At 47.0% G+C, this 27,027-nt stretch overlaps 1 protein-coding gene across 1 annotated transcript in view; it reads left to right on the top strand.

Annotated features, from left to right (window-relative positions):
• Nucleotides 1-8,592: 8,592 nt before the first annotated feature.
• SLC2A11 (solute carrier family 2 member 11) overlaps nt 8,593-27,027 on the top strand; it is a 30,874-nt gene continuing 12,439 nt past the window's right edge. The window contains exons 1-10 of the mRNA XM_015820875.1: nt 8,593-8,736; nt 9,251-9,411; nt 10,175-10,299; nt 11,472-11,601; nt 11,951-12,099; nt 12,500-12,687; nt 13,056-13,166; nt 16,317-16,418; nt 16,557-16,632; nt 17,132-17,259. Coding sequence (XP_015676361.1) covers nt 8,593-8,736; nt 9,251-9,411; nt 10,175-10,299; nt 11,472-11,601; nt 11,951-12,099; nt 12,500-12,687; nt 13,056-13,166; nt 16,317-16,418; nt 16,557-16,632; nt 17,132-17,259 — 1,314 coding nt within the window. The remainder of the gene's footprint in view (nt 8,737-9,250; nt 9,412-10,174; nt 10,300-11,471; nt 11,602-11,950; nt 12,100-12,499; nt 12,688-13,055; nt 13,167-16,316; nt 16,419-16,556; nt 16,633-17,131; nt 17,260-27,027) is intronic.

Raw genomic sequence — 27,027 nt, 5'->3', positions numbered from 1 at the left:
GCCTAGAATTGTCGCTGGGAGAAGGGGGTTACGGGGGTGGGACTAATGGGGGATCCCTTAAAACCTTGAATTGGAGAGCTCGAACCCAAGTCCTGTCTAGAACGCCTACATCCAGCTTTCTCTTAATAAAGATGCCTATTGGAAGAAATATTCCAGGAGTTCTGTCTTCTTAAGATGCAAAGTGGGGTGGGTCCTTACAAGCTGTTTGTGGGGTTTGGGGCTTGCCATTCGATTATGGCTTTCACTTTAGCAGGGTCCATTTCAATGCCCTCACTGGAAATTCTGTAGCCGAGGTAATCCAGTCGGGTTTGATGGAACTCACACTTTGATAGTTTGACATACAGTTTGGCATTCAGCAGTTTCTTTAACACTTCTTGCACAAGTTTCACGTGGTCAGCCATATTCATGCTATATATCAGGATATCATCAAGATACACCAAAACTCCTTTGTACAAATGATCATGTAGTACCTGGTTGATCAGCTGCATGAAGACAGCTGGAGCCTCCTGTAGTCCAAACGTCATGACTTTAAATTGATAGCTCTCCATGGGACAGTTAAAAGCAGTTTTCCATTCATCTTCTTCTCTTATTCTTACTTGGTAATAAGCCTCTCTTAGGTCCAATTTAGTGAACACGCTCCCCCTTGCAAGGTGGGTTAGCAGGTCCTTCAGGAGGGGGAGGGGGTACTTGTTTTCTATGATCACAGCATTTAATCCTTTATAGTCTATGCAGAGACAAAGCGACCCGTCTTTTTTCTTTTTAAATAGCACCGGAGCTCCCACTTGAGATTTGGCTGGCTCAATAAAGCCTCTTGCTAGGTTCTTGTTCACATACTGCTGCAGTTCATCCATTTCGAGGGGGGTCATGACGTACATCCTCGGCCCTGGGAGTTTACCTCCTGGTAACAGCTCAATGGTGCAGTCATTGGGCCAATGCGGAGGCAGGATGTCACATTCTTTCTCACTAAACACCTCCGGTAGATCTCGGTATTCACTGGGGATAAGTGGCTCGCCTGACTGAGACAGGGTAGCTATCTTTGCTAACTCAGTAGATGGCCTGGACTCCCCAGTAATGTTGGCTGAATTAAGGGGGGGCTTTGGCCCTATAGGTAATCTCACAGTCCTCATTCCTTTTTCCCACCAGATAAACGGTTTCCATTTGTCCAATCAGGCTAGCCCTAGAACAGACATGTCAAACACAAGGCCCGGGGGCCGGATGCACCCCACGAAGTGGTTTCATGTGGCCCACGAAGCCATCCTGGAAACAGTGAGGGAACGGCCCCCGCTGCCTTGGCCCTGGCCCAGGCCAGCCGAGAGGGAGCCAATGTACAATTTTGTGGTGGCCATCTATGCTGAAATGCATTCAGTCTTAGCTCCACAAGGCCATCTAGAAACAGCGAGGAACCAGCCCCTGCCGTGTCGTCCCTGTCCCCTGGGTGCATGCTGGGGAGGTGTCACTCTTTGTGAGGAATGAAGAAATGGACCATCACCTGGAAGTGGTCCTGGTCCCATCCCCTTCTGCCAGAGACCCTCAGATCTGTCCCACTCCTGCCCAGGCCCCCACAGGCACCCTTGATGCGAACGATGTAGAGCTGGCCATCCCCACCCAGTAGGCCACACCTACTCCATCCACGCCCTCAGTAGGCTGCACCCACTCTGGCCACACCCACTGGGCCCCCTGAGGGCAACCGCAATGCTGATGCGGCCCTCAATGAAATTGAGTTTGACACCCCTGCCCTAGAATCACAGCCTCAGTCATCTTCAGAGCCACCATGAAGCGAATGAATTCCCAATGTTCACCTATTTCTAAGCATATCAGCTCAGTCAATTGTGTGACTAAAGTTCCTCCCACTAAAGAGCCATCAGCTTGCTCAAATCTCATGGGTTTGGAGAGCAACCTTGCTCATATGCCCATTTTAAGGGCAAGTGGCAAGCTAATAATGCACCGGGAGCACCCTGAGTCCACTAGCACTTTCAAATCTACTCATGCACCCATCTTAGGAACTATGAGTTTGGCAGCTAGAGAAAAAGATGGAATGGGTCGACTCACCATCGGGTCGTTCTCCCCTTCATCGTCGCTGTCATAGGAGGGCAGAGCGGTGGCAAGTCCAGCTTGGGCCTCGGTGCTCTCCTGCGTGGGCGACGTGACTTGGGCAACAGGTTCCTGCGTGATCCAGTTTGATTTCTCTTTTGCAGGCTGCTAGGCTGGTTTCTTTCTTACTGGTGGTCCCGGTCTACTTTGCTGTTGGGACCGGGCAACTCGCTGCTCGGTGTCCCTGTTGCTCACATCTGAAGCACTTGATTGGTGGTTTAGGGGTTTCTGTGGCTGCAATGGCTGGAGACTTTGGGGAGGGGGGCAGCCATCTGGTCTGGTCTGGTCTCTGCCCGGCTTCTTGAGGTGGTGGCTTCTTGAGGTGGTGGCTCGATGTCCAACCTTACTGCTGCCTGATACCACTCCTGCAATTGATTAGGGACAGCTTGATAGACACAGGCAAAATTCTCGCACATATTCCAATGTAGGCCTGCCATCTTGTTTTATCTTGTGAATTTGTTTCTCCGCTTTGAGGGCTATGGATGGATCCTTGAACCTGGCTCTTAACCCAAGGAGAAAGAGGTGGAGGTTCCCCAGCTCAGGCGCTTGTGCATTGTATAAATTGTTTAGCCACTCAGATGTTTCCCCTTCCAAATTGGCCGCAATCACATCGACCATAGCAGTTGGATTCGGGTAGAAATTAGCACTGTGATTCATGTGGGAGCGTACTTGATTGAGAAAGAAGATCAGCTTCTCCGGGTCACCATCAAAAGTTGCCATCATGGGCTACTGCCCCCCCCCAGTGTGGCTGCATTCTCAGCAGTTGCTGGCCTCCCAGCTGTGGTTGTTGCACCCCCAATGGCTGCTGACCTCCCAATGGTGGCTGCAGCATCCCCAGTTGCTGCAGGTCCCCCAGTGGTTGTTGCATGTTCAGGGGCGGCTGCCAACCCCACTGCTGCTGCACTCCCAACTGTAGCTGACCTCCCAGCAGCGGCTGCTATGGCATCCCCAGTTGCTGCAGGCCCCCCAGTGGTTGCTGCACATTCAGGGGTGCCAGCACTGCTGCTGCACTCCCACTTGTTGCTGACCTCCCAGCTGTGGTGGCTGCAGCATCCCCAATTGCTGCAGGGGCCTCAACGGTTGCGGCGCTCCCACCTGTTGCTGCCCGGCCAACAGATCGCATAGCTGCTGCATTATACCTTGTTGGACACTCGCATCTGAGTCTCCCTCCTACATAGGCCTCAGGCTTGGGTGGTGCCAGCGGTGATGCACAGGGCTGTGTGACTGATAGTCGCGACAGTCAGGGCTCTCACAGTACCTGTGATGATCTGGACTTCGGCTGCCCCAGTGGTGGCTCGGGCTCTTGTGTCGTGAGTGGCACTCTGGAGTTCTGGAGGTGCAACGATGTCTCGGACTGCCATGTCCAGAGTGGCAGCCGGGACTGTCCCTCCTCGTGGGGCTGGAGGTTAATGGTGGTGGCTTCGAGGACTGGGAAGCCACTTGCACTCCATAAGTGGGGCTGGGGCTTCTCTTAGGCATGGATTGGTGTCTGCTCCACCAATCATCGTGATCGCTTGCATGCGAAGAGTGAGAGGGTTGCTCCCCACCTCTAGCCCCTTGAATCTCTCCACCAACTTCTCCACTGATTGGCTATGGACTGCAGACAGGTACTTCCACTCTCCGGAGTCCTCAGTAGTTGCCAATCTCTTGACTCTCCAATGGTCTGGAGAATGTGACTCTCAAGAGGCTGCTTCTTGCAAATCAACTTCGGCTGCTTTAGAAGAACTTGCTTTTGGCAGGGTTGCCTCGAGGTGCTTAGAGTCTCCACTGGGAAGGGTCCAGATCAGCTCTTGCATTTTGGGTCTTGCCCCCAGCTGTAAGGCCTGAAAAGATTCCGTCTCCATCGGCGCGCTGGCTTGCGCTCCCTCCGCTGAGGCGGCAGCCATGGTCGGGGTGCTGGTTTCAGGTGCTTCTTCCTTCTACATGTTGAGATATTCCCCAAGTCTTTGTCAGCCTTTCCCTCAACTTAGGGATGGTGACGAGTTCAGGACTCCAAGGTGGTTAAGGTAGAAAGTGTAGTTTCTGGGTTAATGTCATAGTTCCGATAGATGAAACCCATCAAAAGAATTTCGAGGCAAATTTCTTCCTTAAAGAACATTTTATTCAGGAAACAAAGTAACCACTTTCCAACCCTCCTCTAGATGGGGTGGATTGTTTCCTTTTGTTCCCAAGTGACTGGTCCTCCTTGTCATCTTTGTTCTTCATTCGTGTCCTTTGTTGGATTCTTTTTGTTTATTGTTAATGTTTTAACCAGTTGTAAATCACCTGGTGTCAGAGGGTGAGTCAAGATGAGAGATCACACACACAGAGAGAGAGAGAGAGAGAGAGAGACAGAGACAGAGACAGAGACAGAGACAGAGAGACAGAGACAGAGAGACAGAGACAGAGAGAGAGAGCACTTAAACAAAAGGAATTGATTCCAAACACTGAGATATGCAAACAGCAGAGTGTCAACTTCTACATGCAAGTGAAATACAATTCACAAAAGTCCATGGCTGATGCTGGAGTAACTTCTCCCAGCTGTTTTGCTGCAAACTCCCATTCCACCATCTGAAACTCTTTCAGTGCCACTACCCTCCTCTTCATAAACCACCCCAGGATTTCATTCCCAGTCAATCCACTTTCCTGGTGAGCTCCTGTCCAGCAGATGTTCTGCAGCATCTGCCCCTTTTCTCTGCTTTTCCTGCTTCTCCTAGACCCAGGACACCATCCAGGGAGCTTCCAGTATCTTCCCCCTTCTTGCCTGGATGCTTGTAGTCTTGAGGCATCATCTGTTTTCCTTAAAAGCCCTGGCCTTGGCACAGACCAGCTGCTTTCCTTAGGACAGGCATTTCAACAGGCCACTCACAGAATCCCTGAGTTGGACAAAGCATAAATTTAAATTTATTTATCTGTTTATACAATAAATTTGTTAAGCTGCCCATCTCAACAAGTGACTCTGGGTGGCAAACAATATTAAATAAAAATAAAAGCAATGACAACCATAAGAACAAAAATTAAACTATGCCAATGCAGCCAGGAAACGGGACTCATCATGTTCAGACCCCTGGCTTGGCACAGAGCCAGGTCTTTAGGACTTACGAAAGGCCATCAGGTTGGGGGAGCCATCCTGATCTCTGGAGGGAGAATGTTCCGTAGGGGGACGTGAAGGCAAAAAAATATTTTCTGGGCACCCCAAGTAGCAATAGCAATAGCACTTAAGACTCATATCCTGTTTCACAGTGCTTCACAGCCCTTTCTAAGCAGTTTACAGAGTCAACATCTTGTCCCCAACAATCTAGGTCCTCATTTTACCAACCTCGGAAGGACAGAAGGCTGAGTCAATCCTGAGTCAGTGAGACTCAAACTGCCAAACTGCACGCAGCCAGCAGGCAGCAGAAGTAGCCTGCAGTACTGCATTCTAACCACTGCACCAGGATTAGCTGGCAGGACCCAAAGTGCTGGACTGGATTGGACAGGTCCCCAGGGAATAATATTATTTACTATGAACTTGTCCTTATTGCTTAGATATAGGGGCTATGCCCCAGGTATTTCATTGACAGCTAAGAATTAAATATTAAACTATATTCTGGGCAAAAAAAGGAATCTTCAATCTATGAAAAACTCCGGAGATACAGCATTTCCCTTGGACTGTGCTATTTTCTATGGCGGCCCCAGTGCTTACAGTATGCCCCACTCCATCTGTTTGTCTCTAAAGGGTGAGAAGTTAGAGGGGAGCCAGGCGGCTGATGGCTGATGGAGGGTAGGGGGGCTGCGCTTAGACCAGTGATGGTGAACCTTTTAGACACCAAGTGCCCCCAAACCGCCCCACCCCCTGCCCACTTTATCCCCACCCCTGCTCTACCCCTCTGCTCCACCCTCACCCTTGCCCCACCCCCACCCCACCCCACCCACCCACAGGACCACCTACCGCCTCTACGGCCCGCTGCAACAGATTGCCCAAGCGGCCCTGCAATGCCATGGCAGCCACGCCCTCCACCCGCGCCCTGCAGCATCATCTGTGCACAATGGGGCGCGAGGGCAGAGTCTTGTCCCTGCTGTCCAGCTGCCATGTCCTTGTCTGCACTGCTCCATGCGGGCCATGCCCGGGGGGCGACTCTTCTCCGAGGGGGCTGCTGGTGAGGAGGGGCCTGCGGGGGGAGGAGGGGCTGGAGAGATGGCGTGCATGCCCAAAGAGAGGGCTCTGGTGCCTCCTTTGGCATGAGTGCCATAGGTTCACCACCAGTGGCTTAGGCAGCTGAGCTGTGGGTGAAATGTCAACTCTGCTACTCTCCTCTTGCATTCGCCATCAAGTCCCCCTTGGTCCCAAGACCTGGACTTGTTCCCTGAATGAGAGAGAGAGAGAGAGAGAGTTGCATGTATTCCATTTATTTATCCATTATATTTTTATCCTGCCTTTATTATTTTTATAAATAACTCAAAGCAGCCAATATACCTAATATTTCTCTGTGCTTAACATTTATATACAGGTAGTCCTCAAGTTACGACCACAATTGACCCCCAAATTTCTATTGCTAAGTGAAACTGTTCCCAAAGAACATATACAGGTAGTCTTTGACTTACAACCACAACTAAGCCTGAAAGTTCTGCTGTTAAGTGAGACTTTTGCTAAGTGAGTTTTGCCCCATTTCATGACCTTTCTTGCCACAATTGTTAAGTGAATCACTGCAGGGGTTAAGTTAGTAAGATGGTTGTTAAGTGAATCTGGCTTCCCCATTGACTTTGCTTATCAGAAGGTTGCAAAAGGGGATCGCATGACCACAGCTGTCATAAATATGAATCAGTTGCCAAACACCTGAATTTTGATCATGTGACCCATGGGGATGCTGCAATGGTTATGTGAAAAACAGTCATTAGTCACTTTTTTCAGTACCACTGTAACTTTGGTCACTAAATGAACTGTTGTAAGTCGAGAACTACCACCATACATAAATTTGTCTCCACCATCGTATTCCCTTTCAAGGTAAGCAACGTTAAAACAGAGTGCAGAAAAAATTTAACACGCCAAAGATGGAAAAGGGGCAGATTTGTGTGAATTCCTTTCTACCATGTTCTGAAATGAAACTTTGGCTTGAGGCACAGCAGCCTTGCTTGACCTTGTTGCAGTGTCTACAGCAGTGGTTCTCAACCTTTTTAATGCCGCGACCCCCAACCGGTTGTAAGTCGAGGACTAAACCGGTCGTAAGTCGAGGACTAAACTGGTCATAAGTCGAGGACTACCCAACCAGTCGTAAGTCGAGGACTTTCCCTGCCCGGGAGCGCCACGCATGCGTGGTTCCGCCCCCTGCGCCGGCCGAGGCATAGCTGGCAAGCGGCAGAGACGGAGCAGGCTGACCACCAGCTGGCCCAGTTCAAGGGAGGTAAGGCACCCGCCGGAAAAGGGGGAAAAAATGGCAGACAGCCTTGCTTGGTGACCCCCGTGAAATGGTCGATTGACCCCAAATGGGGTCGCGACCCATAGGTTGAGAACCGCTGGTCTAGAGAGCAATGATGGAGGGCTGTGTTGCCAGCCTCCCTGCAATCAGACTTATTACATCTGATTGCTTGCTTGACCAACCTGGTTACCCAGCTGCTAGTCAGCTTCTGATATCCTGCTATGTATCCTGGCAGGATCGGACTCTTTCCTCTGGGGAACCACATCTTCCCTGATTTCTTACTTCCACACTATTTAAACATGGGAGGGGGGGGCAAAATGGGGACTGGGACAAGGGCAGATAACCCACCCTAGACCCTCCCAAGCCATTAATCCCACAAACTAGATCCTCCCAAGCCATTAATCATGCAGTGCCCTCTTTTGAGGGTAAGCCTCACTAGGTAGATCAGTCCAGGAAGTCAATGGCTAGAAAAGCTAGAACTCCTTTTATTGAGATTTGCTCTAATGACAGCCTCTTGTGAGTCAGCTTGTGCTGTACTGCCTCGTCCTTCCTACAGCTGAACAAAGGAAAGAAACTGTGTCCATAATGTCACATTGTTGTTCTGGACTTAAGAAATGCTCCATGCAGCCCACCACCCATATATACACCTAAAAGGGGCAGGGAGAGGGTGCAGAACTCGAAAGAATGACTTCGGCCCTCACACCCCAGCCTCTCTTCATGCTCCTGAATGAAACAGTTACAGTATTCTGTGTTTATTTTTTTTATACTGGAGTTTCTGAACTTCAACAGTTCTGCAATTTTTCTGCATTTTGTAATAGTGAAACAAGCCATTATTACTTCTGGATATACAGGCATAAGTTGTTACTCAGAAAGTAAAAGATGGAAAAAGTCACCCACTATTTTGACATTCTGGAATAATTGAACAAATGCAAGTGGTCTGCGAAGATGCAACAGGGCCTTTCCAAAAAACTGCACAGGAGCAAGCTGGGCAGGGGCAGCTGTGCTCTCTCTCCCCTCCCTATCTTCCTTTGGGGGTCTGCAGCCCAGCCAGGGGCCCTTGGGAGTCTTCTGCCTGTGGTGGCTGCTCTTGGCACTGCCCTCCATGATGGTCTGACCTCTTCCCGCCATGGGTGCTGCGCTTGCCAACCCTTTGCTTGTGATTCTTCCCCAGCTTCGAGGTAAGATCCTGATCCTGACAGTCTGCGCGGCTGGGATTGGCGGCACTTTCCAGTATGGCTACAATCTCACAATCATCAATGCCCCCACTGCAGTAAGGCACCCCTTTTCTTACCATAGTTTTTGACCATCTCTCATTGGAAGAAGCCCCCAAGGGAGGATAGCCTCTCAGCCCCCACCCTAGATTTTGGGCTCATCTCATCTCGTGAGCTCCTCGGAAGGTGCCCCCTTCACTTATCAAGGTGGAGGACAGGACAGGCTGGCCTTGGGCCTCTATCAGGAGAAACCTAACAATATCCCCAAACTCCTCTGACAGGTATGGTAGCAGTCTCCTCTTGTGCAGAGGGTTCAGAAATTGCAGATGACCTCAGGGACGGTTGCCCTTCCAGTAAGGCATTGGCCTTCTGGATGTTTCCCAGATCTTCCTGCAGTTTTTGAGGAATCGTAGCTTGTGGAGTAACTAACCTCAGATTCTTGTAGTGAGTTTCATGGCTCCCACCCACTGCCACACCAGCAGACCACAGAGCAGCTGGTTTTCAGTGGGTGGGGGCTGTGTGTGATCCAGCTCTGATTTCCTCCCACACAATATTTTTTTCTCCACCTTGTAGTTCATCCAATCCTTCATTAATGAAACCTGGCTGGATCGCACTGGAGCTGCCTTGGAGGGAAAAATGATTACACTGGTCTGGTCCTTCATTGTTGCCGTGTATCCTTTGGGGGGCCTGGCTGGAGCATTAATTGCTGCTCCCATGGCTGTGAAGATGGGCAGGTGAGGGGTTTGGGAAGCCTGTGCTCTGCTAGGTCAGCCTCTCAGCAGAAGGAATATCTTTTAGTGTCTTCTAGAACCGGATTCAGCCAGGAGCATTTGAATACCGGACTTCAGATAGCTCTCTTTATCAGCTACATATAATGACACCAAGTGGAATGTAATTGAAGCTACTTTTTGCCAGCTTAACTCTATCGGATTAATTCATGGTAACCTGCTATTTTCTCCATTTTGATAGGTTCCAGTTGGATGATCCTGATCACTAGTGCAGCCTGCTCCACTAGTGAGGGGCAAGAAACCTGAGTGCTCCATACACTGCCAGATGGAGCTGGGAGCCAGGACAGGGACAGGGACAACCATCTCTTTCCTCCCTTGTGGGCTGCTTGGAGGCTGCCTTCCCTTTTGCTCAGCCAAGCAGCCACAAGGGGCAGCTCAGGGTCCCAGGAGGAGCCCCTGTAAGCAGAGACCCCCGAGTTTCATTTGCCTTCAGGCATGCATTGAGGCTTTCCAGTTGGCAATCCCATGCCCAGATTTTCCCTGCTCTCTCAGGGTTTGGCATCTCACCTCTTGGGAAAAAAAGGCCACTAACATGCCACGCCCTGTTGAAGGTCTTGGCACTGGAACCCAAGCTGTCTGCCACTCTGGCCACGCAAGGAGCCAGCAGGAGTAGTCGTGATGCTGAATGATGGTCAAAAGAGGCCCAGGAAAGAGAGACACACAGAGTGAAATAAGCCTTTGAAACTTTTCTCCCTTGGTTTTCCTGAAGGAAGAAATCTTTGCTGCTGAACAACGCATTTGTGGCCCTTGCTTCGCTGCTGGTGGGGTTCAGCCGGGTGGCGAAATCCTTTGAAATGATCTTGCTGAGCAGATTTTTTGCTGGCATCAATTCTGGTAGGTCCAAGACATGAGCAGATACATGGCATCTGTAGCATTTGGAAAAGAAATCTATGCTATCTGACCAGGGTTTGTTCCTTGAAGATAGGTCATGTACCCTCACCATAACATGAGCCAAGTATCCATCAAAATCTGCTTTTCTTCCTCTGTCTTTGCCTTCCAATTGGGGTGGAGGTTCTTGATCTCTCAGTTGCTTTCAATACTATTGACCATCCTTCTGGGCTGGCTCTGGGGACTGGGAATGGGAAGAGAGCACTTTGGGGTGGTTCTCTTCTTTCTTTTGGGGCTGGTTCCACTATTGTTGGCCAGGATACATTGATTGTGTCTTTTAACATCAGAGTGGCCAGATGAGGCTGTCAAGGTTAGTTTGGAAGGGGAGGAACCATCTCTGACTCAGTTCTATCAATAGCTGCAGATATAAGGTCTCCTGCCTTGGACAGACTGTTGGACTAGAAGACCTCCAAGGTATCTTCCAGTCCTATGATTGTATGTTTCTATGTGAGGGCCACTAGATCTGAGGATACTCCATCTTTAACCTTGGATGGAGTAACACCTCCTTATTTAAGGATGGTGCATGATCTGGTGATCTTTATGGAGTCACAGCTCCTGCTTAATATGTAGCTGATAGGTGTGGATAGGAAGGTCTTTGCACAGCAGCATCTACTGTACCAGCTGTGTCTTTTTCTTGACCAGGAGGCTCTTCAGACAGTCAGTTATGCTCTAGAGTCCACTCTTGCAATGCACTCGAAGACCACTTAGAAGCTTTAGCTGGTCCAGGATGCAGTGGCATGGGCAGTGATGGGCATGCCTTGATATGCCCTTGGGATTCCTCTAATCTACAGGCTGCATTGATTGCCAGTTTTTTTCAGGTGCAATTGAGGTGCTAGAAACTCTATGTGGTATAGGGCTTGGTTTTTTTAAGGGACTCCTTATATACTATGGTATCTGTTTGGGTGAGGCCAAGGAAGCCCAAACAGAAAGCCTCATTTAGAGGCAGAGAAGGGAATGATTAGAGCATTCACAGAATAAAACCTTGGCTGGGAAACTTTCACTCATTTAGCAAGAAAAGCTGTGGCTGACCAATCCCTGTCACCAGAAGCCAAGTGGCTATAATAAATGCCATAAAATAAACATATTTCTTTTCTGAGACTGGGGACTTGTCTGCACAGGAGTGGCCATGAGCATCCAGCCCATGTACTTGGGGGAAAGCGCACCCAAAGAGCTCCGAGGAGCCGTGGCCATGACTTCAGCATCCTTTGCAGCCCTTGGCTTGGTGATTGGCCAGGTAGCTGGACTCAGGTAAGATACAAAGCTCTGGGAAAACCTGGGATGTGTGTGTCATCCAGAAGGCACACTTCCCTTTGCTAGAACCCTGCTATATGTTACCCAGGGCTGGGCTATGGGCTGCACCTTAAATAAAACTCTAGAAACAGAAAGATGTCAGGAAGACAGGTGCCCTGCCTTGAAATCTCCTGCCCAAGCCCAGTCAGCATACGGTAAAAGGGCCTGTTGTCTCTTTTTTTGTATGGATTTATGGAGAGGTGTTGCTGTGATGGCAATCAGCAAGTAAGTTAAAGAAATACAGTCTGTTAAATGAGACCCTGAACTATTTGTCTGTTTCCATAAGTGACTCTGGATTTTAATGTAGGGAAATCTTGGGAGCAGAAGAGAGCTGGCCTGTCCTTCTAGCCAGCAATGCGGTGCCTGGGCTGGTCCAGTTGGTGCTTCTGCCCTGGGCTCCAGAAAGCCCCCGCTACCTCTTGATCGACCGAGGAGATCAAGATTCATGCATCTCTGGTAAGCAAGGGTGGCCTGTCCTGAGATCAACCCAGAGAGCAAATCATTATAGGGGCTTGGGAGGGAATAGAGCTGTGGGGAAAGATTGCCTCATTACATGATGCCATTTTAGATCCTGTGGGGATTACAGCAATCCTTGTACCCCACAGAAGTAATGTTTTCTCCCAAAGGGAACTTTATGTGAGGAATCTGGTCCCATCTGGAGAAAGCAATGGAATCTGTGTCCAGACATTCAAATCCATTCAAATGATGTTTCTGCCATGAGATGCTGTGCAGTTGTTGCACATGTTCTGCTTTTCTCGAAGGGGGTTGGAACATGTTGAGAAGTTCTAAGGCAACCCATGAATCGGAGGCCTCCACAATGCCCAACAACATCAGGCTCACCTTTGGCTTCTTTCAGCCTTGCGGCAACTGAGGGGCAGCAGCGACCTGAGCATTGAGATGAAAGAAATCCTGGCGGAGCAGGCAGCCCTACAGGGACAGGCAGCCAAGGCACCCTGGGAGCTGTGGAGCAACCGGGCGGTGCGGTGGCAGCTTATCACTGTGGTGGTGCTCAGCAGTGCCATGCAGCTCTGTGGCAATGATTCCGTAAGTCCAGTGGCCTGGCCAGGGGGCTGCCCACTGCTATCCTGCATGCCCTTTTCCCAATAGACCTGGAACTGAAAAGGGGTTGACATCTGGAAAGGCGGCTTCTCCTTTAGGAGACTGCTGGCACAATTCAGGCAGCATACTAAAATGTGTGGTGTTGGCATCCTCTGTTATTGCTTTTTGAGTTGAGTTTCAAAGGGAGTTGGGAGATTTCTTTTTGCTGTTTAAATTGTGATATGGCTTTACATTACCATTTTCATGAGTTTCCTATCTCAGATTAGCAGATTAACCTCCCCTCCTTTACATAGCAATGAAAAATAGAGGTTCAATAGCCCAGGGATAACGTGATTTTTTTTTAATTCCTGCAGATGTACTTCTACGCTTCGTATGTTTTCCAAGAGGCAGGGATTCCATATGACAAGATCCAGTACAGCGTTATTGGCACTGGGAGTTGTGAACTTATCATGTCCATGACTTGTGTGAGAATTTTATCTCCCTTTCTTCCTACCCAGTACGGTCTTCTAGACAATCACAAGGAGTTTTGCTCCTTTGCAGAGCTACCTTCCATTTCTGAGAACACTTTTGTCACAGCATAGTAATCATGGGTCTGCTTTGGACCATCCTCCCTTCTCTTGTGTTACTTGTAATTTTCCATCTTCTTCACCTCAGCTCTTGTTCCCTGCAGGAAGGAGACCCATCATGACAGCCCAGAGAATTATGTGTATAGTTGTTGACACTGATGCTAAATCTGGAAAGACTTTCAGATGGTGGGCTGGTGCATTGGAACTCTGCTCTTGTCAGATAAGGTCCCTGTAGGCTTCACCACATTGGTCAACCCTGTGATTATCTTTGGTATCAGCTAGGGCAAACTTGGTTCCTCTCAAGGATCCTAACTTTATGGGTCACTCACTGTGTAGGAAAGTATCTTGGACAGTTGGGGGTTTCATGTAATGTGTCTCATGATGAGGCCCTTAACCAAGTCATGAGTGGTCAGTATAGATGTGTAGATGTGATCAGGATGGGAGTGGCAGGGTGGGATAAACTGCAGTCCCAACAACAGATCTCCAAGTCCTAGGGCTGCTAGGGAATGAGACCTCTACATCTATGCCCTGTAATTTCTAGCTGCAAGTGCTGTGTATCCTTCTGCTCAAAGAGTGGAGACGATTTAAAATTAAATTGATGAAGTCAATCCTAACCCCACTGCCACTGTTGTATAAAAAGACTCAGCCCTGGTACCACTGAAGGTACTGATAAAGGAGAATATTTGTAGCTCAGGGTTGAAACGTGTAGGACAAACAGGCAGAAGACTAGCAGAACACATACATGAACACCAACTAGTAGTCAGAAGACATGATGAAAACTCTTTAATTTCACAACATATGGACAGACTTAACCATAATTTCAACTGGGAAACAGTGACCATCCTAGACTAAGCCAAGTCCCAAAATTCTAGAGAATTCCTGGAAGCCTGGCAATCTGACAATTTAGCCCTCTATAGACACATAGGCATAAACAGCATCTATATAAGCTTGGAAGAATAAACTCTCGCTAAAGCTTGGAAGAATAAACCTTTGGTCCCAATGACCGACTCAGATTGGGTTTTGCAACTTATACATACTGTGTAAAAAAGACAATTGACACCCCAAAAAGGGAACAAAAAGACCAAAACACCTCCCCACCAGCAATCAGGACCCAGATGAGCATAGATTGATAGATTAGCATCATACCAACAATCAAAAAGTAAACAATACCCCAATCAAGAAACTGCCAAAAAAGCCAACAGTAAACAGCCCAACCAAGGAACCTCTAAGACCATTCCCATTAAAACTGACAGGGCAAGATGCTAGAATATAATCTGAGAGCAAACCACACTCCTTACTAACACTGATGATGTTGCATAGTTTGGTTAATAAAATGGTTGCAAGAAAAGAACTAAGCTCAGAGTGCACCAAGGACACCTCGTCACTGGAGGTGTACCCTGACAAGACACCAGCAATTGCCCCTCAGAAAAGCAACTTTGAGTGAGATCCCAAAGACAGATTCACATTCACAGTTTGTATCAGGAGCAGCACTGCTCGTGATTAGGACTGATAAACCCCAGATTTGGGCATGCACACTTAAGCCTTTAACATTACACTATTAGATATGAAACAATTTCCTGTTACAGTCCATTCTGCAGGCATCCATCCATTATGTCTGAAGTTGAATCCCTACCTTCTGATTCACCTTAGCCATGTTTCTGCTTTGCTGCATGGAGCAGGCTGGTCCAACTATTGGCAAAGGGTTTGGACCAAAGGCTACCTTTCTTCCTTTCCTTTCACAAGAATAGAAATTGTATTCTTATCACAGTCATGACCAGTGAATTCTTTGACTTGCAGGTAAATCAGCTTTATCTGATCTGCCTCTAAAACAAAATGGTCCCAGATGTCTCTTTTGTTCTGAAAATTGCTTTGGTCTTCCTTCTATCTCAAGACAGTTTCTTCCCATATTTTTTCTGACCTGATCAGCTCACTAACTTTCATTTCAGGTTGCTTGGTGTGACATCATACAAGTACTAACCATTTTGGGCTCATCATTGGCCACTTAACAATGAGGTGGCCTTCCTACCTGCCCCCAGGGGGCTTCTCCTCCCTGCCACCAATTGAGTTAATTGTTCCTCTTGTGCAAAAAAGTTGGCTGGGTGATATGGGGCCAGTCACTCTCTCTGTTCAACCCATTTCATAGGGTTGTTGTTGTGGGGAAAACAGGAGCATAGGGCGTATTGTACACTACCTTGTCTTGTAAAAACTAAAGGTGGGGTATCAATGGCTTGTAAGCTTTTTAGCTCCGGGTGGCGATAAAGGCTACGCTGTGCCCCTTCTCTGCCTTATCAGGAACATCTGCATAATTCATGGGCTACTCTTTGCAAAGCATCCATAAATGGATGCAGGGGCAGCTCTTTGGGCAAGGTAAGGCCTTCTTCTCTGGAGCGCTATGCCTGCCAGTCCCCCTCAAGTAAGCTCCCTGACAGAGAATCGCTGGCTCAGTGGCTTTGCATGTCCATCGCAGGACCAGCATTTCTGAGGATTGCAGACCCAAAATCCTTTGTGGAGGATCCTGAGCAGTCGGGCCCGGGGATCCACAAAGGGTTGCATGCATGGAGGCAGCTGTGAAACTTTTTATGTTTTCATTATAAGAAAAGAGTCCTTCGACTTTTTATTTTGGCCATTTATTTATAGTATGCTAATAGTATGAAAAGCTTCTCCTGTCTGAAATGCCTCTTGGAATGCCACATGACTGGGATACTGTCTTCTTTAAAGGACTGCAAAAGTTATTTAGGTGTATTGTGCAGTTCCTTTTTTTTTTAATCAGGTGAAGTATCATATTATCCATATGGCATGTAAAAACTGAATCCCTCTCAGTAAACAACACTTTTTGGAGCTGTTCTAATCCCAAAATGTACAGACTGAAATCAAGAGGAGATGATCACTCAGTCAGTCTCTAGAAAGTACCAGCCTATTGATCTCCCCTATTGTATCTGTTCAATGGTGAAGGGGAGGAGGTTGATCTGTTCAATGGGGAGGGGGAGGCCTCTCTGTGGAGGGCCTGGGTTGGCCACCCATTAAGGGGATTCCCTGTGATGCTTCCAGAACCTCCTCATCGAGTGCGTCGGGCGACGGATGCTACTCATAGGGGGATACAGCCTCATGGCCACCTGGGCCATCCTGTTCATGGTAGTGTTATCTCTACAGGTAAGTGTCACTCTTTGTTTCTTTGGGTTGAAGGACCCCAGGTCTTCCAATTCAGCAAGAGTTGCATGCTGGGGACTTCCTAATTTGCCCATTCCCCTCCCTCCCCTCATCTGCCCCACCACTCTTTTGGCCTTACAGGAACAATTCAGCTGGATGCCTTATCTCAGCATGGCCTGCATCTTTGCCTACATCCTGAGCTTTGGCATTGGACCGGGTGAGTTACAAGAGCACTGAGGGTCTCAACAGGGGCATGAAAAAAGGTACCACCACCACACATTCATTCATGTCCAGGCGATTTAGAGATCGGGGATCTTTGGGGGGTTTCTGTGGTAGATGAGGGTCATGCTAGCATTTTAGTATCTGCTTCTTTGAAAACTTTCCAATTCTTCTAATTATTTCAAAATACTGAGGATAATATGCAGTAAAGTGGCATCAAGCAGAAAAACAGTCTGTGGGTGGAACATCCTGACTTTGACTGCTCCCCAGGAGAAATTCCATATTTATTCACATCCATATTTGGGGCTTTGTGGTTGTTTCCAGCTACAGGCAGCTTTTCTGCTTCCCAAGATTCACCAAGATTGCTTATCACTTTGGCATGCCTGGGCAAAACACACTGAACCTCAATCTAAGAAAGGTCAGAAACTGGGCTGATATTGCCATATTTTTTATCTTCCTTCTTAGAAAGTAACATTTAATTTCCCTGGTTTCTCTAGCTGGTGTGACAGGAATTATACCCACGGAGATTTTTGATCAGGTCGCCCGCCCGGCTGCTTACACAATCAGCGGTTCTCTACTCTGGATCAACTTATTTCTGGTTGGCCTAGCATTTCCTTTTGTGGTGGTAAGCTCTGTTTATATTTCTGCAAAGCATCAGTTAGTTCATGAGGGACACGGGAAATAGGAGCAAGTGGTTTTGAGGCAGACATCCTTTCTGTCCATCAATGAAAAGCATTGTCCTAGCTGTGGATTCAAGGAGATGGAGCCCCAGTTGTGACTCCTCCCATGAGGAGTCACATGACCAAGGATCTTCTCTCCTAGCAGGTTGTTGCTGTTTTCTCCTCCAGGTGGTCAGTCCAAGGAGGCCTTGCTCAAGTATTCCTGGTGTCCTAACTTTTCTTATTTTATTTAAAGCATTTATATAGCCACCCATCTTTCAGGCAACTTTGGGCAGCTCCCAGACATAAAATATTTTTAAAAAAACTATAACACTCAACCAGTTAAAACATAAAATGTTAAAAACAAAAAAACCCCGATGCCAATCCATGATAAAGCTCCATCATCTAAAGTTCTTCCAGTACTGGGGGAGGAGCCAGGTCTTTAAAGCCTTATGGAAGGGAGGCCTGCCAAACTTCAGGGGCAAGATATGCTACAGGGCAGGGGCTGCCATGGAAAATGCATGTTTCCTAACTCCATCAGATGGCAATATTAGGAGGAAGGAACCAGAGCATGTCCACCCTCTCTGACCTGGTAGAATGGGTAAATCTGCTGAGGTAGTCTCACAGATAGGATGGTCCCAAGTTGCTGCATTCTGGACCAACTGAAGTTTCTGGGTGGTCTTCAAAGGCTGCCTCAAGCATACCACATTGCAGTAATCAGACAGGAGATGCCCAAGACATGAGTGACTGTAAGGCCTCCACCTCCAAGAAAGGACACAACTAGCGTACCAGATGAATCTGTGCAAAGCCCTCCCTAGTCACGGTTGCCACCTGCTTGTCAAGCAGGAACAATGGGTCTAGTCCCCCCCTCCAAATTGCATACTAACTCAGCCTGGGAAAGGGCCACCCAATCCAAAGGCAAAGATAAAGAATCATCCAGTCTGTGCAGCCAAAGACCCAAAATCACTCCATCTTGCCAGAGTTGGGTGGGCTAGATGGGAGAATGGAACAGATCCAGCCATGTACATGGTTAGAATCCTAGTTTCTAGACAATGACCATTGCTGCGCAGAGGTTTCCTTGCAGTGCTTGGCATCTTTTTCTTTTCTGGTCAATAGGAAGAGAATACAGAACAGATTTGGAAGGGACCTTGGGGGTACTTTAGTCCAATCTCCTGCTCAAACAGGAGACTCTATACCATTCCAGACAAATGGCTATCTGATTTTTTGGAAGCCTCCAGTGATGGAGTACCCACAACTTCTGGAAGAAAGCCATTCCACTGGCTAATTATTCTCATTGTCAGAAAATTTCTTCTTATTTCTTGATTTTCTCCTTGATTAGTTTCCACCCATTGCTTCTTGTCCTGCCCTCAGGTGCTTTGGAGAATAGATTGACCTCTTTGTGGCAGCCCCTCAAATATTGGAAGATTGCTTTTATGTCACCCCTAGTCTTTCTCTTTGTTAGACTAGACATACCTAGTTCCTATAATCATTCACCATATGTTTTAGCCTCTAGCCCTCTTATCATTTTTATTGCTCTTCTCTGCATTCTTTCTAGGGTTTCAACATCTTTTTTTTATTATGATGACCAAAACTTTGTGTTGTCTGCAAATTTGATGAGTTTCCCTTCTATCTCCTCATCTAGATAATTTTATGATGATATTGAAGAGTATTAGGCCCAAGACAGAACCTTAGGTGCTCCACTGCATACTTCCACCATTGTAGATGTAGTTCCATTTAGAACTAGCTGTTGAATGCAGTTGGGAAGCCACTTATGAATCCACCTGGTGGTGGTGATGCACTCTATCCCACATTTTTCTGTTTTACTGAGAAGTAGGTTGTGGTCTACTTTGTCAAATGCTTTACTGAAGTCCAAGTATACTACATCCACAGCATTTCACCGACCCACTAACTTAGTCACTTTGTTAAAGCATGCAATAAAGTTTGTCTGGCATTATCTGTTTTTGATAAACCCATGTTGACGTCCAGTAATAGTTTTTCTTGTTTCAAAGTATTCACAGATCTGTTGCTTGATTATCTTTTTCAGGATCTTCCCAGTTATTGATGTCAGGCTGAGTGGTCTCTAGTTTCATGGATCCATTTCCCCCCCTTTTTTAAAGATGGGAACCACATTGGCTCTTTTCCAGTCATCTGGTAGTTCCCCAGGGCTCCAATATTTTTGAAAGATGTGGTTCAATGATTCTGAGATCATATCTGCTAATGCCTTCAGAACCTTGGGGTGTAATCCATCTGGGCCTGGTGATATGAACTCATCTAGAGTGAATAAGTGTGTTCTGTCCTTGTTAAGCTCACAAGGAGAAACCCCTCTTCCAACAAGGAGGCTGGAACCACAGGAAAAAAATCAATCCCCTTTTATTATTCACAGACCTGAGTCAATATCCAAGGCAAACAAAATACAGTTCACAGAAACTCAATCCTCAACACAAACTGTTGCCTTCAGCAACCAGCCCCTCACACACCTTCCCTCTTATTATGCAGCCAAGGCGTGGCTTCCTAATGCCTTCTCCTTTGCCTTTGGAGCTGCCCCATTGCATTCCTCTGTCCAACTCTCTTTTCTTATCGGCATTTACGCATGGATAGCTCCTAGCTGTGAGTCATCATTGTCCAACTCAGGCTCCCAGTACAGCTGTGTCTCAGCCTGAGTGCTAGTAGGGGGGCCAGGCTCCTCATCAGACTGTAAGTCTTGGAGCTCCTCAGAGCCTTCCTCTGAGTCTGATATCACTCCAGGCCCCTCCTCCTCCTCCTCCTCTGATTCCTCAGACTCAGCCGCCGCATCCACTGGCTGGCGAGGAATCACAACAAAGTGTTGTCTTACCATTTTCTTGCCTATTTTAGTTTGTATTCCTAGTCTGTCTTTTATAGTTCTATTTTTAGTAGGTTGAGCTATTTTTTCCTTTTGTGTGAAGACAGATGCAAAGAGTGAATTAAGCAACTCTGCTTTCCCCCTGCTGCCCGTCACTTCCTTGCAATCTTCTCCTATTAGTGGACCAATTGTTTCCTTGACTTTTTTCTTTTTCTTTTTACATGTTGAAACTTTTAAAACTATTTTTGACATTTGTGCAAGTCTTAGTTCATTCTGAGCCTTAGCTTTCCTGACTTAAAAAAAATAAAACCCTATACATGCACAGAATTGCAGCCACAGGGGAAAAAAGTGAATGGAGGAAATGACTGGACTTGGAGAGAAGAGAAATCTTGGAAATCAAACATTTATTTAGATGCAAAGTTTATTCTGATGAGTCCTGCTGTGTAGCATGATCAGACTGCACTTTCTTTTGTTCCTTCCAGCATTGAGAAAATTTTCTTTCTATAGACTGAACTATTTTCTTCAATATTGATGGCATTCTTTTTGCCATTAACAGAGCATACTTACACGGACATAATTACAAAATGACTTATATATAGATCTGTTTGCATGAGTGTTCTTTTTCCATCTCTCTTTCTCTAATGAATTAAGTGCAGATCTGTTTGCAAGAGTGTTTTTTTCTTTTTCTTTTTCTCTCTGCATACAGTATTTATAAGGATTTATAAGGATTCCAGTCTTTACTAACTAAATAATCATGATTGAACTGATTACAATTTTTAAATATATTGAATGATCCTGAGAAAACTGAGTGATTATTTTAAAAAGTTGTTTACAAATACTGTAAAGTTTTACTGCCCGATCACAAATTTTTATTACCTAGATGGTATTTTTTATATATATAAAAGTTGTATTAATTTTTAAGAATAACAATCCTTAGTAATTGGTAAACAACATGTCTCCATCCCGCTGTTCTGGTGGGAGACGTTCTGATCGGCAGAGCAGACATGCCCATTGTTCTGGGACCAAGAGGGACTGGTGAAAGACCAGATGTACTTGTAACGAATGTGGCAATGTTAACCAATAAGCGACCAGATGGCTTCAATAGGGAAAGAGCCTAGGTCAGTGGTGGCGAACCTATGGCACGGGTGCCAGAGGCGGCACTCAGAGCCCTCTCTGTGGGCACACGCACCGTCCCCCCAGTCCTAGGCCTTCAGCTGGGTTTTATAAAACCTTTTCGCTTTAGGCCTCCGCCACCGTGTACAAAAAAAAAAAAAAGGTTCAATCAATCAATTTCAACTTCTCGCGGGGAAAAAAAAGATATTGCAAAGTTGGAATTGATTGAACTTTTTAGTCCCACCCAGTCTGCTGTTACCACCGCAGCCACGCCCACCCAATGGGCCACACCCAGCCAATGGGCCACACCCACCCGGCACCCGACAATGCATAAGTGGGTTTTGGGTTGCAGTTTGGGCACTCGGTCTCTAAAAGGTTCGCCATCACTGGCCTAGGTATTGGTGGTCCAGTTTCTTGGCAGGCTGGTCTGACAGAAGGTGCCTGGATGACAGCCATACCCAATCGCCCACAGCTAACACAGGCATATCTTGCCATGACCGATCGGCAACTTTCTTGTAATCTGCCTTGGCCTTATTTAATTGCCACTGCAGCAATTCACGGATAGCCTGTAACTTGGTCAGATATTTGTTAGCTGCGGGAACTGGCACATTGAGCTGCGAGAGGGGAAAAAGCCAGGGATGATACCCCACATTGGCCAGGAATGGTGTCATACATGTGGAGGTGTGCTGTGAGTTGTTAAAAGCAAACTGAGCTACTGCAAGATAGTCTGCCTAATTGTCCTGTTGCTGATTCATTAAACAGCGCAAATATTGTTCTAGGATTCTGATTACTTTCTTGGTCCTGCCATCCATTTGCGGATGATGCGCTGATGACAGGCAGATTTGTATGTCTTCATCAACTTTTTACAGACATGGGCTGTAAATTGAGCCCCTCTATTAGAAACAACCCTATCAGGGAGGCTGTGCAGCCAGAAAACATGCTGGATGAACATGTGAGTGGTGGCACAGGCTGATGGCAAGCCACAGCAAGGAATGAAATGCACCATCTTGGTCAGCATGTCCACCACCACAAACACCATCATGAAGCCAGAAGACAGGGGCACGTCTGTCAAGAAGTCCCCAGGGTCTCTCAGGCATTGGCAAGGGCTGAAGTAGACTGGTGGGGCCCCCATCACTGACTTGGCCTGCCTACACCGTACACAAGACGTGATGTAGGCCTGGACATTGTATTATACTCAGGGCCACCAGAATGTATGGGAGACTAGATTCAGCATCTTGAAAAGGTCAAAATGCTCTGCCGCAGGATTATCATGACATTGATTGAGAATGAGCCCTCTGAGCGCCCCTTCCAGAACATAGAGCCGATCGTGATATTTCAGGAGTCCATCCATGACAGTCCATGATGAGTCTGGCTCCAACTCCTCCCTTCGTTGAGCCACCCATGCATCGTGTTGTTCTGCCTCCCAAATCCAAGCCCATAAATCTATTGGCTCCCAAACTCCAGAGAAAGACTCTACGGGCAGAACTGTCCTGGGCAGAAGCTTGTCTTCCATATGGGAGTATTCTGGTTTCCTTGAAAGAGCATCCGCATTCTTTGGTTGTGACTGCTTGGTATGTATGTAACGTGGAAATTGAACCTTGTGAAGAAGAGAGACCACCCAATCTGTTGGTTCAATTTCCAGCCAGTTTGCAAACTTTCCAGATTCTTTTGGTCTGTCCAGACTTCAATTTGATGCTGAGCTCCTTCCAAATGATGTCTCCAGGCCTCATACACCACCTTAATGGTCACTAGCTCCTTTTCCCAGATGGTGTAGTTGTGCTTGGTCGGATTAAGTTTCTGCGAATAGTATGCATAATGGAAGAGGGCACCACCAGGCATGTGAGCCTGGAGTAACAGAGCTCCAACGGCAATGTCAGACGCATCTGCTTCCACAATAAATGGCCATTGTGGGTCAGGGTGGTTCAGGATGGGTTCCTTCATAAAGGCTTGCTTCAAACCCTAGAAAGCTTGTTGCTCTGGGGTGCTCCAGTGAAATGGGGTCTTTTTCTGAAGGAGCCAGGTGAGGGGCATAGTCATGGAAGCAAAACTGGGAATGAAGGTTCTATAGTAGTTGGCAAACACAAGGGGTTGCTGGACAGCCTTAATGTGACGTGGGGGTTGCCAACTACACAGGGACTCGATCTTGCTCGGCTCCATGGCTATGCCCTCAGGAGAAATGCAATGACTTAAGAAATCAATGGTCATTTGACATAATTGGCATTTCTCCAGTTTGGCATACAAATAATGATCTCAGAGCTGCTGCAGGACCTGACAGAAATGCTGGTGATGCCTCTCCCGCAAAGAGAAGTAAATCAGAATGTTGTCCCAATAGATCACGACAAACTGATCTAACAGGTCATGTCAGGGAATATGTCATTCATGAAGTGTTGGAAGACTGCGGGGTCAGCCCAAACGGCATCACTGTATATTTAAAGTGGCCGTACCGAGTGCCAAACGCTGTCTTCCATTCATCACTGGACTGGATCCTAACTAAGGCATGTACTGAATCCCCTAGGGCCTACTGGGGAGGATCAGGCATGCTGCCAATATCAAGTGCCGCAGGGGTCCGAGTGCCACATCTGATGGACGTCACTCGGTGTTGGGGGAAGCCCAACCCAAAACACCTTTTAGGTTGGGCTCAGGGTGTTTCCCGACAGATGAGGTTGCTTTCGCAGGGCAGACCCAGTAGCCGAACGCCCCTCGTCGCTTCTTGGGGTAGGATGTGGCCAAATGCCCAGGTTCTCCACAGTAGAAACACAAACCCCCTGAACGTTATCTATTCATTTCTGGCAAAATGCAAAACCGGAGACTCATGCATAACCGGGGTCACCTGGGTCTCTGGGGGAACACGATGACTCCTACGCTGCTGCAGCCAAGTGTCAATCCACAAACAGAGATGGATCAACCAATTGAGGTCCGGGGGAACATTGACATGGGCCAGCTTGTCCAACAGCTCCTCGGACAAGCCATCCTGGAAAGTGTCCATGAATGCAGCTTCATTCCAGGCTGAATTCTGGCTAAGCAGCCTAAACTCACTGATATATCGTTGTAAAGGGTGTCTGCCCTGCTTCAGAGTTTTCAGGCACCTGGTAGTGGTCTGTGTCTTAATGGGGTCCTTGTACATGAGACGCATGTAGTCACAAAGTCCCCCAAAGTTATCCAACAACGGACTAGGCTGGACCAGCAGGAATGTGGCCTAACGGGCCGCAGGGCCAGATAGGAGGCTGATCGTAAATCCCACTTTATCTCAATCAGTGGGGAAGTCCGCCACTCTCAGGCTGATAAAGAGCTGGCATTGTCCCCCCAAAAGCTGGAAATATATCGAATTTATCAGGCACTGTTACTGGACACTTCCGCTGGGGTTGTGAAACAGCAGGAGCTTGAAGCTGAGCAACTTGAGCTGCCAACCAAGCCAGCTGTTGGGAGAGCTGGGCATTCTCCACATGTAACTGCTCCAAGGTAGTATGGGGTAAAGGGCCGAAGGCAAACTGTTCTGTCCCAGCCTACGTGAATACTGCTCAAACCACTTACTCACCAGGAAAAACCCCTTTGCATTGAACAAGGCAAGACTTGGTAAGATAAACCCCTTTTATTTTTACACAGCTTTTATGGAACAAAACTCCAACCATTCCTTTAGCTATTGAAATGAACAAGATTCAGTCTCTGAGTTCTCAGTTGGAATGCTCAAGGTTTAAATCATTCAAACACACATAAAGCCAACAAACCTGGTTAAATATCTGAGAATCTTGAGGCAAGAAATCCAATGACAGAAGCACGAAGCTGTAGCATGAACAGTTGCCTTCGGCAACCAGCCCCTCCCATGCCTCTCCTCTTTATAGTCCAGCCAGGGCATGGTTTCTTAGAGTCTTTTACTTTTCCAGGAGAGCTGCCCCACTGCCCTCCGCTGTCCTGCATGCCTTTCCTCCCTGTGCATCTGGAACAGGCCACAGCTGCTTTTCATCTTCACTCAGTTCAGGCCCCCAACTCAGCTCTCTCTCTCTGCCTGAGCATGAGTAGATGGGCCCGGTGTCACATCTAGCTCTGAATCATCATGCTACTCAGAGCCTTCCACAGACTCCGATGTGACCCCAGGCAACCTTTCCCCCTCATCCAATTCATCTGATTTGGCTGCCAGATCTGCTGGCAGGTGAGGACTCACAACAGTAACATAGAATATATTTCCTTCTGAAAAGTGTTTGTTCTTTCTTGAGGCATTGTTCCTGGAGATCCTCTAGTATCACAAGTCTCAGTAAGAGTAGATCAAAGTTTTCTCTAGTTTTTTGGTCTTTGTATGTATCCTTTATAATCCAATAGATTCCAGAGTATAGGTTCAGTCCTGAAAGCAATATTTTATAGTGATCCTTTGTCTCAAGTATCCAAAAATAGTCAATCAGGCAAGGTTGTAATCAACAATGTTCAAAGTGTTCAAAATGTTTAACCTCCCTGAAAACAGCTCAAAAGTCTCTTCCAGCCAAGCGTAGTCCAAGGTCAAATTTTTCTTTCTCTCCTGCTAGCTCTTGAGGTTAAAAGTCCAAGCTCAGTAGGTATTTATAATCCAAGAATGTCAGGGTGATAAATATGCCAAAATATTTTCCTTTATTGCCAGCTGTTCTCCCAAGCTAGGAGTCACCAAGCAGCCAGGAAGCAAATTATAGTGCTATATACAAATCCACCACTAGATATCATTCAAAGTCCATTTTCCATTCTTAAAATAAAGGATTGATTTCTTATATTTCGCCTAAGTGTTGTTGTTTTTTTCAAAGAGAAAGTCTTAACAGTTATCTCAGTTCTCAAATGTATTAAAACTGTAGCTTTATGTTACTTCTACTTCAGTATTGTATGTTTCTGTCCCTTATAAAATTAAAATGCTGCTTCCATTTACATTCAGAGGTTTTGTAAGGACCCACCTCAATTTTACATCTTAAGAAGAGAGAACTCTTGGAATGTCTCTTCCAACAGGGATCTTTATTAAGAGAAGCTGATTGTAGGCATGCTAGACAGGATCTGGGGAATCCTCTCCCATCATTCAATGTTTTAAAGTATTTCCAAGAAGCCCCCACCCCACAGTTCTTCCGGGCGATTCAATCCGTCAGTCCACTCCATTGGCATGATCACTCATCCTCTCTTTTCCCAGATCCCAGGCATTGAATTTCCCACCCCCTTTTCCTCACTGCCGGCAAAGGGGAGTGAGATGAAAGGTGATGGCCACATTGTTATGATTAGTTCTCTCGATGAGAATCCACAAACGGTCACTTTATAGTTAATGAAGGAAGTGAGAGTCATAAACCCCCCATGCTTATCCTCCTCCCCTTTCGTAGTATGACAGAATCCAGAATAGTTTAAGAATTGGTTTTTCATCAGAGTAGGTAGATAGAAATGAAATATAATTGGATTCTGACAGGTTTTTAGCTTCTTGGGAGCCTTTCCCAGGAAATTCAGTTGTAAAATAGTAAAGAAAGGATCAATATTCTCACCAAGTTCCAAACATGCTATTTACAACGTGTTAATTGGTGCTTTTTCTTCTTTGGTTGTCATTAGCTAATAGCTGGCCACAGGAATGTAGCCAATCTTTCTTTCCCCTGCTGGTTGAAGGGCTTTCCTTGGATTGAACAGAAAGACCGCCATCTCTCCATGATCAATAAGGCACCCCTCCTCTTCATCGCCTCTTTGGGGCAACTTTAGGCCCTTTTTAGGGCTCCCAGCAGGGCGAAATCAGGCACAGAATACAGAGCCCTGCCTTCCTGCATCCAATCCCATCATGATACAAAACCAGAAGTCCTAGAAATGGTAAACTTTTATT

Source organism: Protobothrops mucrosquamatus, unplaced genomic scaffold, assembly GCF_001527695.2.
Source record: "Protobothrops mucrosquamatus isolate PMUCROS unplaced genomic scaffold, P.Mucros_1.0 scaffold1196, whole genome shotgun sequence".
Lineage (NCBI taxonomy): Eukaryota > Metazoa > Chordata > Lepidosauria > Squamata > Viperidae > Protobothrops > Protobothrops mucrosquamatus.
Note: the sequence above shows the minus strand (reverse complement) of the source record. Positions and strands in the feature narration are given on the sequence as shown.